The 17,950-nt window shown below is 40.7% G+C and overlaps 1 protein-coding gene across 2 annotated transcripts in view; it reads left to right on the top strand.

Moving 5' to 3' along the window:
• roraa (RAR-related orphan receptor A, paralog a) overlaps positions 1-17,819 on the top strand; it is a 279,484-nt gene extending 261,665 nt beyond the window's left edge. For both annotated transcript variants that reach the window (XM_041795782.1, XM_041795783.1), the window contains 9 exons: positions 1,402-1,487; positions 2,801-2,942; positions 7,355-7,750; positions 8,386-8,507; positions 8,602-8,734; positions 9,729-9,836; positions 10,682-10,792; positions 11,001-11,113; positions 11,486-17,819. In XM_041795782.1, the coding sequence (XP_041651716.1) occupies positions 1,402-1,487; positions 2,801-2,942; positions 7,355-7,750; positions 8,386-8,507; positions 8,602-8,734; positions 9,729-9,836; positions 10,682-10,792; positions 11,001-11,113; positions 11,486-11,650 (1,376 nt within the window). In that variant the 3' untranslated portion in view covers positions 11,651-17,819. The remainder of the gene's footprint in view (positions 1-1,401; positions 1,488-2,800; positions 2,943-7,354; positions 7,751-8,385; positions 8,508-8,601; positions 8,735-9,728; positions 9,837-10,681; positions 10,793-11,000; positions 11,114-11,485) is intronic.
• The last annotated feature ends 131 nt before the right edge of the window (positions 17,820-17,950 follow it).

Here is a 17,950-nt window from a genome sequence, read left to right as displayed (position 1 = left end):
TACTAAAATGTAGGCTAATTCCATGTAAACATGGCTGGTCTCGTTGACTCCAGCAGCGTAAGGAGAAACGACGCAGATTCCTAAATGAATAGAGTGTGGCTCCAGGGTTAGTGGATTAGAGGCTCTGTGTTAAGGGCCTCTTGCGGGCATGCCTCAGGGACAAGGACATTATCCACATGACACATTACAAGCTTCGAGGCAGATGATTAAAATGGGAAGGGATCTCTGGATTGAACCTGCGTAAGAGAACTTTTGATGTGATCAAACTTGTTTAAAGAGGTTGGATGTTAAGGTTTTAGAGGGACATTTGGAGGAAACATAGCAGACAGTCAGGCCTAGCTAGAGGGGAGAGGCTGATGTAACACTTTGACATAGTGAATGTATCACCATTTTTAAAATTATTATTATAATTTTTATTGCATCTTATTAAGGAAAAATTATAATATTCCTCCCCTAATTGGCATAGACGTGTGTTGCAATAGCTCGGCGTGCTCTGATTGGCTGGCTGCATGGCTGGTAGAAGAAAAGCATTACATCGTGAGAAAATATCCCGCGGTGATCTTTCCTCGATTTAGATCAGATAGCAGAGCTCGTCTGCGGCTGCTGCTGCACTGTTGGGATGGTGGGACTGAGATGTTGGAGATGTGGAGGAGGGCTGTGAGATAGGGATCTCTAGAGAGAGAGGAAGAGAGAGAGAGAGAGAGAGAGAGAGAGGGAGGGATGTAGCATCAGTGGCTGCAGTGATAAAGCAGAGAGCAGAGGGACGAGCTGGGAGTTCTGCATCTCTGATGTCTGTGTGTTCTGTCTGTTCTGTTGTGGCGCCCTGTGGTCGGCTCCTGAAGAGAAGGCCAACGATGGATGAGGCCTGTCCTCTCTGTGCTTTTGTCCTCTATGGCGGCCAAATCACATGCTTGTCAACAGCACAACACCACAGCCAGACCCCCACTGAACACTTATTCCATCCAGCGTTGGGAATGTTATGATTCTTTGCGGCCTTTTGACGTCCAAGTGGCTTTAGAAGTCAAGTTTTCCAGCAAAGAAAATGTGTAATCATGAGTGTTCGTCATCACACAAGACTAGAATTACTACCTAGGTAGTATATTAAAGTTTGTGGGTAGCTTATGTAAGTTGTGTTTGGGATACAAATTGACACCATGTTTACATTAGCTGCTTGTAAGGACTTAAAATGGCCTCCCTGCCTTCACACACACTCCTCTGTAAATATTCAGCTCTGTTGAAGTGAGGATTCAAAAAAAAACACCGGATGAGATGTTTTTAGCAGCACAGTGCTCTTTCATGTACCAACATGGATCCATGGTGAGGCTGTTGTACAGTGATTTGTGACAGCAAAATGTTGATTTTTTTCCCTCATTTCTTTCATTCCCTTTTTCTTGTCTGCAGCTCAAATCGAAATAATTCCCTGCAAGATCTGTGGAGACAAATCATCAGGCATCCATTACGGGGTGATAACATGTGAAGGCTGTAAGGTAAGCATGGAAAGACTGTGTGCATGCATGAATAAGGGACAGGAGTGCTGTGAAAGGGGGGTAGGAAGGTAGAATTTAAGAAAGTTGCCTGCAAGGAAAACACGTTTGAAACTGCTGCTGAAGTTTGACGGTTTCAGGAAGGCAGTACAAAGTGTAAACACACAGAAAATGATCATTAAAGTGGTCAAGCACCGCACAGGACATCATAGAAAAACACAATTAGTAGGACAAAGTCATCTCTCCGCCTTGCTCTGCCTTCCCTCCCAGGAACATGTCTTTTCGCTGTTTTTTTTTTCTTTTTGCTACTGCTGAAGCCTGCTCCTCTTGAAATGAAATGATCAAAAGAAGAGTGCTTTGAATTATAGCAGATTGTTGGCTGTTTGCTACAGTGTTGCTTCCATTGAAGCTGCCTTTTGTACTGTTTCAAATACACCAGCCATTCACTGTAAGGGGAATTTTGTGCTTAGAGTGTATTCTTGTCCCTGTGCTTGTCACCAGGCACATCATTAGCATTCCTCAGCCAGCCTGCACCTTTGCTGTTTGCTCCTGTGAGTGAGAGAGAGAGAGAGAGAGAGGTTCCTTTCAGCTAGTCTTCCCAATGCGCCTCTCCCTCACACAGGAGCTGGAAGGAACAAAACACTAAAGAATAAACTGCTGAAATCTATCTTTAATGATTGCTAATTAGTCCAAGGCAGAGAGGCCTTTAATGATATGTGCGAGTAAAAAAAGTTTGGACCATAAATCATAGCATTATTAAAGAGTGCTGCTTGTCACTGGCAGTTATAGCCTGTTTCCATAATAGCTTCCATTATAAAGCAACTTGGCAGCTGTCAGCTGTTTTCTTGTAATTAAACAGCCAATGAGCAGCTAATTAAGACATATGTGTATGGAGCAGTAGAGTGGGGCATGTTAATGATGTGCTGGAATCAATTCATTAAGTCAAAGGATGAGGAATCCAGTCGGTGTGTACCCGCAATCTTTTAGCACTGCACATGCCAGCACTGCGTTAATCAACGCTAATAACCCCACTGAAGAAAAATACCATCCAGTGTTATCAGTCCTACCCAAACACTCCACCCTCTTGCTGCACACATTCAGAAACACAACGCTCTAACAGCCGGGAAAATACCGCATGTAAGTGTTAGTTATCGGTTTGGAAGCAGTTACATTATATCAACACCAGGAATTCATTAAATTTCCATCAACACATTTTGTCATCACTGAAATGATGGCATGAATTAATCCATCAGTCCCAGATCATTTCTACCCTTTCAGTGGTTTTGTCCAGTAACCAAAGGTGTTTCCACACACAGGGCTTTTTCAGGAGGAGTCAGCAGAGCAATGCAGCCTACTCCTGCCCCCGTCAGAAGAACTGCCTGATCGACCGCACCAGCCGCAACCGCTGCCAGCACTGCCGGCTGCAGAAGTGCCTGGCAGTGGGCATGTCCAGAGATGGTAAGTGCTGGATGGTGGAGGTAGGAGCATGCAGTACGATGGCATGGTGATTAGAGAGAGGTAAAGAGGCAAGAATCCGCTCTGCTGAAGTACCGTTAGACCAGTGAACTCCAGCTCTGTTTAAAACCTATTTGAATTTTGACTGCTATTTTAAATTTTAGTCTCAATCTTAGTCTTTAGATTAAATACCTTTTAGCTTTAGACACAATTTAGTCACTTCTACCCTTTAAAGTTTTAGTCTTGTTTTAGCTGATGAGAACTCAAAAAAAACATTTTAGCCTAATTTTAGTTTATTAAAAGTATTAACTTTTTAATCTTAACTTTAAGTCCAAGCATTTTTTCTCTTGCCTGAATCTGGTACCAAATCATGGTAGTGTGTTTTATGCACTCTGCAAAACCAGGGGTCCCTGCTTTCTTCAGATGAGAGGCAGAATAGTTATAGATGCATTTTATTTTGATAGAGTTACCTACAGTGGAGAAATATCATGGATTTTGAATGTCCAATGAAAACTAAATTACATTTTAGTCTAGTTTTAGTCATCTTGACAAAATTTAAACTTACTTTTAGTTAGTTTTAGTCATCAAAGATCAATTTTTGTCTCATCTTAGTCTAGTCTTTCTCATGAAAAAAAGGCTTTGGATGAACATTTTTAGTCATAGTTTAAGTCGACCAAATCAACACTGTTTAAAACACAGCAAAAGACGAGAGAATTTCATTATAGGGATCGAAATTTCATTTATTTCTTTTCGAAGTTGTTGATTGTGCACACTGAGACCCTGTTTTATCAATATAATTAGTGTCGGATGGATTGAAATAATGAAATACAGTGTGGTTATCTTATCCAGAGTTCTTCAAATACCAGTATCTAATGGTAAGGCTAGTATGTGAGTCAATGCACCGATCCAATGCAATGATGAATTAACATTTTTAGGTAAATTAGCGTCTGTTTTCCCACACAGCGGACATCCTTTAAATGCATTCACATGGGTAGCCAGGGTATTTGGCATTGGCCAATACTTGATAAAGGGCATGATGTTGGGATTAGTATCAGTGAGGATAATAGATATTGGAACATTTTTACACTCATCGTTAGAATTGCAACCATCACAGAAAATTAAAATGATAAGTCTCATAAACAGACCAACATCAGTCTCCAGCACGGACAAATTAAGCTAATATAGAGGCCAGGTAGGTCAGGTATGTGAGATATGCTGGTTCAGCACTTCGCTGCTTCAGCCTCAGTCCTGAACTGCTCTGGTCTCCTGATGGCCATCCTCCTGGCCTGCACCAAGCTAACGCCCCATCTCTCTCTCTCTCAAAGTGATCAGAGTATAGGAAAGAACATAAAATGCTTGGTTCTGAAATTGTTTGTTGTTTAAAAAAAAATCATATTTTAACACAACTGTCTGTAGTTATTTCCATAATTTAAATGTTATTAGGGGCTCTCAATTTTGAGTTATCAGGAACAATTGCAGTATTAGAAAAATAGTTCTGCACAGTGAACCGCAGGTCTGTGTTCCTTTTATTAAAAGAGATTGTTTCTTTTATTGAATATAAAAACCCTTCAGTAATTAAACTGCAGAAACTCCTTTTATTCTGTAACAGTGTGAAATTTTGTTTAAAAATAGTCTGATTTCAATTGTAGGCTCTTATGGTATCGAAATTGTGTCATGGTAGATTTTGTGACATCAGAAATATCGTATTGTTGTCCAAAATATTGACATTGTATCGTATTGTGGTGAAACAGGTGATTTACACCCCTATGAACCGCATGCTTTATTGTCCCTTTCAGAACAATTTCATTAAACCCCGTCAGTCCCATTTCAATTTAATAAACTCACAGACAGCACAGTCTAAAAGTAAAAAGTCCTGTGTTACCAGACAATTACCTTTTGACAGTTCCCTTATTTCCTATTTCAAACTATTACAAGTTCCTTTTTCCCTGGTAAAGTTGATGTCATAATCTTCAAGCTACCCTAGTTCATTTTTTTTTCTTTCAAAATAAAAGTAAGTCTGTTTCCAAACAGGAAGTGAATTACTCTTAGTTAAGGAAAGTACAAAAACAAAAATAAAAAAATCAATCAAAAACTTTAAAATAGGGCTGTCAAGATTAATCTCATTAATTAGGATTTACTACGATCTACAACTGGTGCTCTTTTTTTTAATCACAGTTAATTGCATGCTTTAATGTCCCTTTCAGCCCACTTTGGTTAAACCACATCAACGTCTCTCTGTGGTCACAGTGATGCAAATAAGTCCACCACTACTCCTTTATGTCCCATTTCAATAAAAAAAACTCCCAGATATCTCAGTGGACAAGTCAAAAGTCATTTGCACCTTGTAATATCAAACAGTCTCCTTTTAACTACACACTTATTTCATGTTTATCCATAACAACTTCTTTTTTTCTGTGGTTAAGTTCATGTTAAAGTCCTCAGTCTAAAAGCAGCTTTGTATCCAAACTGTTTGACAATTGCTCTTGGTTTAAGACAGCAGAGAATCCCAAAATGACCATGACCCAATGCAAGATAGTGGACTTTTAGAGTGTGATACAAAGGGTACGATTAATTGCGATCAACTACAGAATTTTAATCCTTTGACAGCCCTACTTTTAATGCAAAATAGTGGAATTCAAAATGCAACAAAAAGGCAAGACTATGGATGCAGGTGTGTTGTAGCTGGCTCAAGGTCTGCTTCAGCTCCAAGTCTTTCTGTGACTCAAAGATAGGTTCAGACAGCATTTTAAATATGGCAACCAGAAGTCCCCTTCAGTAATGAATTGATAATGTCAATAGGATTATGCCCATGGGTATATACAGTCTATTATCCATTAGGCATTAAACAACGTCCTAAATCAGCACTATTATGCCGTGGTTAATTCAGTACTCAATATTGGTGCTGCATTTTGAGTCTTGTGGGAGTGAAAGTAAAACCAGGCACAGATAATGACAGCCATTATTCTCAAAGAGATATGACAGAATACAAAAATGATGGCATGAACACGCTAAGACTTCACTCCACGTTCATTGTCTGCCAGTAGCAGGTGAGTAGTTTGTCTGTGGGACTAATTTGTTGCCGTGATAGAAACGAGGTTTGATGAAATAGGGGTTGTTGGAGGTTGTCATTAGGGCTGCTGCAGCTGAGATGTAGTAATGGGAGCACACAGGTGTGCTGGAGGACTCCTGCTGTGCCCGGCTGGTCCAGGCGGGCTGGTCCAGACTGGGCTGAGCTAAGAAGATTATTATAGAGCAGAACTCATCTATTAACATTTTTTTAATAAACACACTGAAATGAACCAAAAAAGGATCCTACATGCATGTACAGATGCTGATTTAAGCACGCTACTTTGCTTTACACATGCACATCAACTCATGAATATGAATGAGCATATAAGTATATTAGTGCTCATAAATGCCTTTGCATAGCCACACACGTGCAAAGAAACGCACGCACAAGCACAAAAACACACATGGTCAGAACAGACGAAGGTGACTCTTGCCTTCACTCAACACACCAGAGCCCATCTGCCTGCCCTCGTCCCAGTGTCGCTCCACTCGCTCTCCACTGAGCACAGACAAACACACACACACATTCAGTGTGACCAGCTGACACACTGCCAGGCCCCAGAACCCTGGCCAAGAAGTCTCATTCTCGGCAACACTGTTTAGTCTGGAAACCTTGAAACAGGAGGCAGCAACTTAGCCTACCTCATGTTTGATTGGCTCATACGCTGTTAGCATAGCACTCTTGTGCGCTGTGTTGTGTTTCAGTCTGTTTGTCTAGTGGAGCGCAGGACTGCTATTGTGCATGTAGCACAAAATTTCAGAAAGAGAAGTGGTGTGTTACTGTGACAAAGGAGGGCACAGACCGACAAATGATCTCTGAAAGGGGTACCCAAATTAATGAATGTGCCCAAAAAAATCCCTGTCTCATTAATTTCCAGTTTTTGTAGTTTTTTTGTCAAAGGAGCAACACTTCAGCTAAAAGTTTGAGATAATTTGATTTGCCCCAGAGCTGCTCCACTGTTTCTAACACTTTCCACAAATGAGTGTCAGGATCCTAAAATCAGATTAGGTAAGAGAAACTGTTCAACATGGATTTAAAAAAATAAGAAAAAGGCGAGAAAAGAGGTTAATTTGAGTTGGTTGCCAACACAACTGCCTAGATTGTTTAAGTTGTTTGTATGTAAAATGAAGACTAAACAATGTTGTCTTAATTACTCAGAAGAAGCTGCAGAGGATGCATAAGTTAAAAAACCACCACCTTCTTTACATTTTTCAATGTTAAAAATTATTTTCAGTTGATTCTAATAACTCTTCCAAAAAAAGCCTCTCAGTGCCACCTATTGAGAATTGTTTGACTGACTGTGTATTTAACTCCAGTCTGACACATCATCTCCTTCTTATTGCAGCGGTGAAGTTTGGCCGTATGTCAAAGAAGCAGCGAGACAGCCTGTACGCTGAGGTCCAGAAGCATCGGCTGCAGCAGCAGCAGCGCGACCACCAACAACAGCCCGGAGAGGCAGAGCCGCTCACACCCAGCTACGGCCTCTCAGCCAACGGTCTCACAGAGCTCCATGATGACCTCAGCGGCTACATGGACGGTCACACCCCTGATGGCAGCAAACCAGACTCGGCGGTCAGCAGCTTCTATCTAGACATCCAGCCATCTCCTGACCAGTCAGGCCTGGACATCAACGGCATCAAGCCGGAGCCCATCTGCGACTTTGCCCCCGGCTCTGGCTTCTTCCCTTACTGCTCCTTCACCAATGGAGAAACGTCCCCCACCGTGTCCATGGCTGAACTAGGTAAGGAGCAGGAGAGAGGCAGGGGGAGACAGGAGGAGAGACCGCAAAAAGGAGGAGGGGGGAGAACAACTCAACCGTGGGGCAAACGACACAAAGGTTGCTTAAAATAGCAGGAGGTTGGAGACTCATCTCCAACACTCATTAAAAGAGCCTCTTTTTTTGTAATTAGTTTCCATTAATTAGGGCCAATCAGGATCCAGCAGGGCAGGCGTCTGGGGAAATCATTTTTTTAGGCTCCCCTGTGCCTAGGAACTCCTTTTAACAGATGTGTTTTCAAAACCATTTAAATTCTTATACTCAATATTTCTCTCAGAGAAAATGTGACCTTTGTTTGAGTGAGCAACGTGGCACCCCTCCTCCTCTCTATGCATTTGTGTCATAACTAGATTGGCTTTGCCTCAACCTTAAGTTATGAGCTTCCTGCAGGCGGTAAAAGGAAATGTCAACAAGCCTTTTCCCAGTCAAAAAAAAGCCCACGCGTATCCGCCTCTCCTCCTTCTTGAAATCTCAGTAAATAAATCTTCTTTTCCTGTGGCATATTTCATCACCGGGGTCTCCGCTTTCACATGGCCTTGTGAGCAACATTCATATCTAAGCTGTGATCTTTTTGGTTTGTGACGATGGTTGTGTTGCAGAGCACCTGGCTCAGAACATCTCTAAATCACACATGGAGACATGTCAGTACCTAAGGGAGGAGCTGCAGCAGATGACCTGGCAGGCCTTCCTGCAGGAGGAGGTGGAAAGCTACCAGAACAAGGTAAAGCAGCCTCAACCACAGCTACAGCACTTTTACTAATCAAATCCATTGTTTCAAAGCAGATAAAGCATTCTCTTTCCTATCTGTGTCTTAGCCCCGGGAAGTCATGTGGCAGCTGTGTGCTATCAAAATAACAGAGGCCATTCAGTATGTGGTGGAGTTCGCCAAGCGCATCGACGGCTTCATGGAGCTGTGTCAGAATGATCAGATAGTGCTGCTGAAAGCAGGTATGACAGCCTGTCAACATGGCCCTGCTGCCGTCAAACTCACCCACACCAACCACCACCACCACCACAACCACCCCCCTCTGGCATTGTCACAAGGGCGTAGCTGACCTGACTACACAAAGCCCTCTTCTTCACACGCACAGACAGTGTCACAGAGAGGAGACCCCACCCTGCCTGTTTCCTCTCTGTCTCTGTCGATTCTATTCATTACATACAGTACTTAGCAGGGATGGACACAGCATTAGATAAGCAATGTGTTTCTGAGCCTTGATAATACCTATCATGACAGCTGCCATTTCCCTCTCTCTCCTCCTTGACACCCACCATGTCTGCTTATTCATACTGCTCTCATGAAGACGTACTTACAGAATATTTAATGCAGATATGGCTCGGCACACACTGGCACCTATATTTATCCACAAATACAAATCCTCTCACAGATACAAACATACGGCACATGCAGCAAACAAACACACAAACACCTCCCTTGGGTCTCTCCCTGGGTATTATTTACATTAGCACAGCCAATATGAATAATGAAGCAAAGACTGAGATCCCTTGTCAGACATGACATTTTAAAACAGTAGCTCTTCCCTCAGAGGCAATAATGGCTCCTGTTACATTTTCTTGATCCTCTTATCCACTCCCACAGTGTGGTACAAATTGCAGGATGGGAAATATTCCCTACCTATCTTAGTGAATAAAAGCCTTGATGAATAAGCTGTGCCTCTACTGAATGAAGTGCAATTTTACCTGGCATGTCAATATGGAAGAATAGCCTTCTGTCTATGATATTATCATCTGCAGACATGCCCCCCCCCCCCCCCTCCCCCACAGCAGGCTTCCTTATTTCAAAGTGGTAGTGATACTCGTGTTGTAGAAGAACAACACAAAAGCACAATCATGTGTTTTGCATCCCTGACTGATGTGCAACTGTGAGGGGGGAAAAAAACAAAGCTCAGATTCAGCATCTTGTTCTTGTCTGTCTCCACAGGCTCTTTGGAAGTTGTGTTTGTCAGAATGTGCCGTGCCTTTGACTCGCAAAACAACACAGTCTATTTTGATGGAAAGTATGCCGGACCTGATGTGTTCAAGTCATTAGGTAAGTGAATTGTTCATGTTTGAATGAGCTGTGTGTTGCTATGCTCCTGTCAGTTTCTCATTCCTCTTTTTTTTGGTGTAACAACCAAAATTAGAGTGTGCTGTTCTGCTCTGCACCATGCTAAAGGCCTGGAAGCAAACACTAAGAACTCATCCCTGTCTCACCTGGCATTGCTGTCTCTGCAGTAGTTATTTATGGTAGAACAGAGATGTTAGTGAGCTTCTGCTGCATATGGCTTCTGTAACTGTGGAATAAATAAAGCCAGACGGAGTGTCTTTAGGGAGAGTGCTATCAAAACCATCATTGATAGTCTGACATGAAACATCTCAAGCGAAAGCAAATAGCATTTGTGTTTGACTGCCATGACATTAGGAAGACTCACCACTATGGATTTGCTTACATTTCAAGCTGCCTTTTGATGGAAATTTGTAAATATGTCCCATAGTGGCAGTAAAAATGCTGAATTCTGTTATACCTTCCTGTGTATGTTAAAGAAGGAGCATGTGTATGTGAATCCCTATGCCCGAGCCGCGGTGGCATCCGCCTGTCTTTCTCTATCCCCGATAATTGATTTAACTAAAAGCCTCAATAGTGACCTCATTTTGGCTTGCATAACACCACCCAACTGCCAAAAGTGACTCGTCTGGGAGGCAAAAACTCAGTAAAAGCATTGCCTGTTCTGCTTAAGACGCTCCCATGTGCTGTCAGCATGCCGCTCTTTTTCATTCCTTCCCCCTTCCTCTCCCCCTCCCTGTGTGCCTCTCTCCCAATAAAGATCAAGAGTGAGTGTTGTTCTTTGGTCTTCCTCATCCTAAGCCCTCTCTCTGTGTCCTTTGCTGTGGCAGGCTGTGACGACTTGATCAGCTCCGTCTTCGAGTTTGGGAAAAACTTGTGTTCTATGCACCTGTCTGAGGATGAGATCGCCCTGTTCTCCGCCTTTGTGTTGATGTCTGCTGGTAGGTGTCACTCACAGTGCAAAGGGAAAAAAAGAGGCAGACGCACATTCACCACGACAAGGAGCGCTGTTGCCCTCCTGTTTTTCTCTATCAATTAATATCCTCCCCCGGTAGCGCTATGGCTTTACTTTTCACATGAGCAAAGCTGACATTTAAAGACGCCTACATGGGCTTGTAAAGTCACAGAAATTTCATGTTTTACCTTCAGACCGGTCTTGGCTTCAGGAGAAAGTGAAGGTGGAGAAACTCCAGCAGAAAATCCAGCTGGCGCTCCAGCATGTCCTGCAGAAGAACCACAGAGAGGATGGTATACTTACAAAGGTAGTTTTACACAGTGCACACTCATCCACTATCACCTAAACAGGCTGTCTGCTCAGCATGCTCTACACTTTTAGTAATGTAACCTCCTACTGTTTAGATCTTTATCCACTAGCAACAAGTATTTTAGTCCACTCATAATGCTACATGAAATGCATTTTATCAGTAGAGGAGAAGCAATTTATCAATTGTAGCAGCTCCATAATATGAAGTGTCAAGTTTTCCTCGTGCCTGAGTGCTTGTCTCAATATTTACAAGTCTGTTTGGCCCTGTGTGAGTGGGAATACACTGTAGGGAGGAATGTTTTTCACTACCACTGCTCCATGTCCTTGCCTCCCTGTGAATCTAAACAGCCTGTCTCCTCTCTCTCCACAGTTGATATGCAAAGTGTCGACACTGCGAGCGCTGTGCAGTAGGCATACAGAGAAGCTAACAGCTTTCAAAGCAATATACCCAGACATTGTGCGTGCCCACTTCCCCCCCTTATACAAGGAGCTGTTCGGATCAGACTTTGAGCAGTCCATGCCCGTTGACGGGTAGCAGCCCTGCCAGGTGCCAGTGTGCCCACCGTAGGGGAATGTGGAGGAGGAATCTGAGACACTTTATTGGTGCCCTGCACAAACCAGAGCGGACAGATGGCACGCTGTTCTTCTTTTACATCAGAGGGGAGGGCTTAGGGAGTTGATCCTCAAGGTTTACTTTGTTGAATTTAGTTCTCGTTGGAAGACTTGTGGGACCCAACACCCCATTGGACATGGAAAGGAGATAGGGACTAATGATTTGTGACTGGCTGAACTTGACCCTCTTTTGTGCATTTTAAGGATAAATTATGTGATTTACTTTTTCCATTTGTTTACTGTCAACAAAATAATTGCACCCTCATCGTTATGATTATAATATGACTCATAATTGTCTAAAGGAAGCATGAATCAGTTTTGGATTAAGAATAACTATCAGTATTATTCATCAGGCCATTATTTAAAAACATTTTCCTATCAAAATTAATAGATTGGCTTTTCCCCTTTCTGCTTCATGCATCTACCCTCCATAATCATAAATGCGCAAATTTTGCTCAAGTTCAGCCATGTTTTTTCCTCTTGTGTTCAGCCGTATCTTTTGGACAAAGTTCTTGGAATTGAAACTCACAGCGACTTTGAGGGAGGGTCTATCGGCATGGGGATGCAATCGGCACCTCTCTATGGACAATCGTTTTAAAAAAGTTTTAAAAAAGAAACATAGAATTCTGGTAATTCTAATGAAAACGCAATGATTTTAGCTGTCAAAGACTCCATCCACCATTGTTGCATAGTGAAATCATGTAAGGCCATCTGCTATTAATCCTTCTCTGGACAGGTGCCCTGGAGAAGCACAGGGCACCAACACAATGAAAAGGGTCCATTCCACCTGTTTTATAATGTACTACAGGGTATATGGTCATAAGTACTTACTATACAGAAAAAAAGTAATGTTTATAGAATCTATTTTAAATAACATGTATGATATTAGTAGTTAGACCATTCTTAATTGTTGAATTGATAAGGCACTTTTATTTACACCTTTCTTTAATTTAAGACTTGTATATTTACCTAGTGATGTGTTGCATGTGCACAAGAAATACAAGTTGAACCATGGTCACAGAGGCTAGTCCTGGGAGCTGCAGATGATACTGGTCTGTGAAGTGTAAGGGCTGTCTGTAAGGACTGCTGGCTGGCTGGTGAACAAAAGAGGCTCAGATGAGAAGGCAGGTTAGAGACACTCTAATACATTGTTACCTCAACAACACCTGTCAAAATGTAGCTCTGATTCTCCTTAAAGGGAGTATGCACTCACATACACCATGATTCTTTACGTTCATGATCAAGCCTAGGTGTTGTACGGTGACACTTGCAATATTTCTTTAATTATACTGTTGTTTGGTACTGATTTAACTGTGAAAACCTCACATGTAATGTAAAAAAAGGCGCATCCACTTCACATCTGAATATCCTTTTGGTTCAAAACCCATGTAGACTATAATCCAACTCTTCCATCTAGTGGAAGGTAGGAGGTACAGCAGGCAAGCGTAACAACAAAGACACAACCCTAAAAGCACATTCATGAGCCTCTGTCAAAATGTTATTTTAGTGTTTTTTTTGTTGTTGTTTCTGAGCGACTTTACCGCCTTCTCAGCACAGCCTCAGCCCAGCGACGCCACTACAGGGCACAGAAGGAACAGTGAAGGGAAAAGTGAATATTCAAAGCCTTGTCTGGTAGTAAAGTTTCTATTTTTGTAACACGTTTTGGTTAATAAACTCATGAAAGAGAAGGAGGGAGAGAAAAAGATGTCAGGTAGCACTTAACTATATTCCCGCAATAATTAGACTAGCCGTTGTTTGTATGATTAGGGGAGGAACATAAAAATGGTAGGACAAGTGCTATTTTCAGAATGCTTTGTTGTTGTGTTTCTGTTTTTGTTGAGTGTGTCTTTCTTGTCAGTGTGGTAGTCAAGTGGTTTAAAAAAAAAAAAAGAAAAACCCTTGTTGTGCCAAACAGTAGTCGTTGCTTCTGCTTTCCAGTCTACTCGTCTATAATGTAGAATGGATACCTAAGACATTCCAGCAATCTCAGTAGCGGCTTCTTTAAAAAAAACAAAAAAAAACAAAAACAAAAACAAAAAAAGAAAAAAACTATATCCCTTTAGAAACCCAACAAAGCATGTTAATACATCTGTCACTGACCCCTAACATTGAATCCAGCTGTTTGTCTTTTGTTTTGTTTGCACACGATCATTCCTCTGCTGTGCAATTTGTACAAGGCGTTGATGCCTTGTGCTGTCACCCCTCAGGGAAGAGTTTCTTTTGCGCTTTCTGTTCGAGAGGACATTTGTTTGTACTCATTAGATTTAATTTATGTTGTTTTTGTCAGGGATGTTCCATGAGAAGTGGTTGAGGTTTGAATATTCATCACTTGAGTGGTTCAGAGTCTTTTCTTTTGTCATTGATGTCCTTATGGGGGCCACTCCAAGGCCACAGCGGCCAAGTTCAACAAAAGGTCATTTCTAACAACACAAAAACCCCTCCATCACTTTTAAAACCCGCAGTTTTATCAGCACACAGCATACTCCTGTCACACTAAAAAAATAACCAGTTTTGGTTTCAAATGGTGTCATCAGGGTCTTAAAAAAATGATAACCCTCTTTGTTAGAAAAACCAAATATTCTTATGCAATACTAAATCTGTTGTGTTTGGGTTGATGCTGTACCTAAGTAATAATCTCTGTTTTGATCCAATGCTGTTTGGATATGCACAAGCCCACTACGACTAGTAAAACCTCAGTCTCCCAGCAAAACAAACCCAGTCTGGAAACACTGCTAGACAATCCAGGTTAAAGAGGCCCAGTTTGTGGCCCAGGCAAGAGCAAGAAGACGAGGTGCGAATGCTCAGGGAGGAAACAGGTAGACCGAAGAAGCAGCTCACAGAACACTTGGTTTTGTGAATTAATGAGGTCTTTAAAATCTCTTCAAAGCACTCATTAGAAAGGAGGAGCACACAGTGCAGCACTTACTGTTCAGAAAGAATGGAAGAGACAGATTTGGCTGATTTTCTGTTATTTATTAGCAAAAAAACGTAATTTTCTTTAAGCTCTTTTAAAATGTTTGTTAAACAACTCAGTATTTTCAAAGTCTACTACCATGAGGTGAAAATATGTGTTTCATTCAAGTCTAAATGCTTGAACAGCATGTAATATGTTCAATATAAACCAAGCAATATGCCTTGTGTTAGAATTACGGGTCTCTACAGTTCATCCTTTTGAATTGACTTTCTTCATCCAGCAGATTCAGCTTACTCTCAGTCTAAGAAAGTAATAAAGCCACATTGCTCTGTTTTTACCTTTTGGTGTGGTTGTTATATTTGTAGGATAGCAGCAAATGCTCCTCAAAGACATGGATACTTGTGTCATAATATAAACGGCGCCTGTAAAGTGATGTCCCTCTGTATGTTATCACTTGAGATATCCCTCTTTAAGTAAGGGATCGATGCTAAGTGTGCAATTCAATCAGTGTATAGTATTCAGTAAACGTGCTGGTCCTTCTGTCTCTGCTCTGTTGTCTGTTTGTATAAAGCAATAGTATGTGTGTGAATGTGTTTGTTCTCACAGTGTGTGAATAAAATAAACCCCAGACAAGGCTTTAATAATTACAGAGGAACAGGGTTATGTGGACAAGGGGGAACTGGTTTTCTTTTTGGACTTTTTTTTTTTTCCAGGGTTTTGGAAAGCTCAATCCATCCACACATGATAGGTGTAGGTTTATAAAGTGTGACATACTGCCTTCAACAATTCACAGGTCTGCAGAAAGCTGTGAGGAAACATTGAGCAAGCTTCACAGTGCTAAAACAGCCCAATCAGAATTGAATTCTGGCCTCTAAATTGTACATTTTCTCGACCATAAATTGTGAAGACTGGAGCTATGTCACGCTTAAAGTTGTGCTGAAGTGTCGGTGTGTTACCAAGAATTCTGAGTCACATTTTCACATCCTCCAAAGCACAGCTGATAAGGATTTATGACTTTAAAATACATTTAAGAATAGTTTTTAAAAAAGCAACTTCTAGCCATAATCGAATGTCAAGCAATAATATATGTCTGTGTATTATTTTTCCTGATTCTTTTGTGCATACTAGTCTCTGAACATCTGCATGTAAATACACCTCTTATTTATCACTTTTTGTTTTATTTTTTTGTTGTTGTTGATTCTTCCGGGGATATTTTCATCTGTATATTTGACGAGTTCTGTTCCCAGGAGGAGAACCAAGAACTTGACATGGCCTGTATGCTGTATATCTTATTTTTCTCTCTCTTTCTCTCTCCCTCATTCTCGGCTGTTTATTCACCATATTTAATGTTATTATTGATCACGTGTATAAAGGTAGCTTTGTAATTTCTGTCTGTATAGGTAAGAGGAAAATACTGCTACTAAGGCCTACCCAGTGAAGATATTTATCTGTTTATCAATTACACCTTATTGTACAATAACTCTGTTTCTAGTTTGCTTCCCTCTTTTAGGATTAGTTTGATAGAAATAGGGTGTGCTGACATTTATTTTGTGTTGCCCTGATGTGTGGTGCTAGGTAAGTTAATTTTGTGAACAAAGTATTGATTCCTAAGCCTGGCCACCCTATTAGTTCATTCATTTCATCACATATTAATGTATTATTGATATTAGGACTCAATAAATAATAATGATAATGAAAAAGATAGTGGTAAAATTTACCCAGCCAGTACCTGTATCAGTGTGCTCGTCTTGGGATAAGGCACTTATTTCCTTCTGACTTATAGCAAAGCTAGTATCTGCTAATTAACAAACTATTTAAGGATGCTTTTCGGGTTCGTGGAGAAATGCTAATATTCAAACTGAAACAGCAGTATTGTGTTTTTTCTTTGTCTGATTGTAAAAAAAACACTCACTGAGGCTATAGTTTGTCAGGTTTTAAGATACTTAATATTTACCTCTCTTGTGTCTGCATAGTTCTTCACCTGATGCAGGGAAGTGGTGCTTGGATTTACTTAAACAAAGCCTCGCTATGCTTTTGTTATCCTCTTGTTTTAGACCACCCTGAAAATAATTTCCTCATAAACCTTTTTGCACCACATGAAATGTTACTAATGTACATGACAGAATTGCCATTTGAGGACAAAGTTGACCTTTTCTCTCCACTCTTGTAGCAAATATCAGTGAGAATATGCTTGCAATAATCTACAACGTATCACACTGAGTGCCTCTCGGTGTAACAAGATGCATACATGGTTCTGATTGTCTTTTTTTGTGGTTTTTCCAGATGTGTTCTGAAGTGACAATGTATTTTGTACATGAGGATAAATTCTCACTCTCACATGCTTTTTTCAGGTCTTTCTTTATGTGATGTTGATCATTTTCATGTAGGTTAATGCTTCAATGTTTTGATGGTCCGTTTTCAAGTGTACATGTCACCTCTCACCTTATTTGACAAACATAACTGGGAAGAAGTATGTTTTTAATGTCAGTCCAATAAATGCTTGCAGATAATATTACAGAAAAATACTCCTGCACTTTTTTTGATCAGGCAAAAACTTTCAGGCAATCTACATGTCTGTTTTTTTATTTCATTGAAGAACAGATTTACTGATGCATTGTATATCAAGTATTTGTATGTGTTTGTAAAAGATGCAAACAACACATCTGGATTTTTTTAATGTTCTGTGTTCAATGTACGCTCAGTCAGTTGGGGTAACATGACATGAAGGGTGGGTGGAGCAGGGGGTGGATTCTTTGTTTTTATTATTTCATGCAAATGCCGTTCCAATTATGGGAAAAAGCCCCAAAACTAGCGTGTGGTTGTCACAAATTTCTAAGTCAAATGTTTGCTACTGATGTTGAAATGGGGACAGATGATCATGTACCTTTTTATCCAGCTCTTTTGAACTCTCTTTAGCAGGTAGTCTATTCACAAACGTAGTTTTGCTCCTTCTTGTCTGATTCTTAAATATGAAAATAAGTATTTTGATTCATTTTGTAAATACAGCTGTAAAGAAAAATAAGAAATTTAATGTTGTCTTTTAAATACTTTTCATTCTAATATGAATGTTGTTATATTGTACTTAGAAACTGTACCTTTAATATTACCTTTATTAAAAGTGCATTGGACACATCGATTTTAGATGTGCTTTATGTGCTGTTATCCCATAATAAAATTTACCGCTTGTAATGGGCTTTTATTTCCTGCCTCTTTATCTGTCTCTGTTGTTTTCTCCTCATCTCATTTTTATCTCAGCTTTATCAGCCCTAGCACTCATAATCAGTGTTTTAATATCTATTCAGAGCTAGA

Source organism: Cheilinus undulatus, linkage group 9 (genome assembly GCF_018320785.1).
Source record: "Cheilinus undulatus linkage group 9, ASM1832078v1, whole genome shotgun sequence".
In the NCBI taxonomy this organism is placed as follows: domain Eukaryota; kingdom Metazoa; phylum Chordata; class Actinopteri; order Labriformes; family Labridae; genus Cheilinus; species Cheilinus undulatus.
Note: the sequence above shows the minus strand (reverse complement) of the source record. Positions and strands in the feature narration are given on the sequence as shown.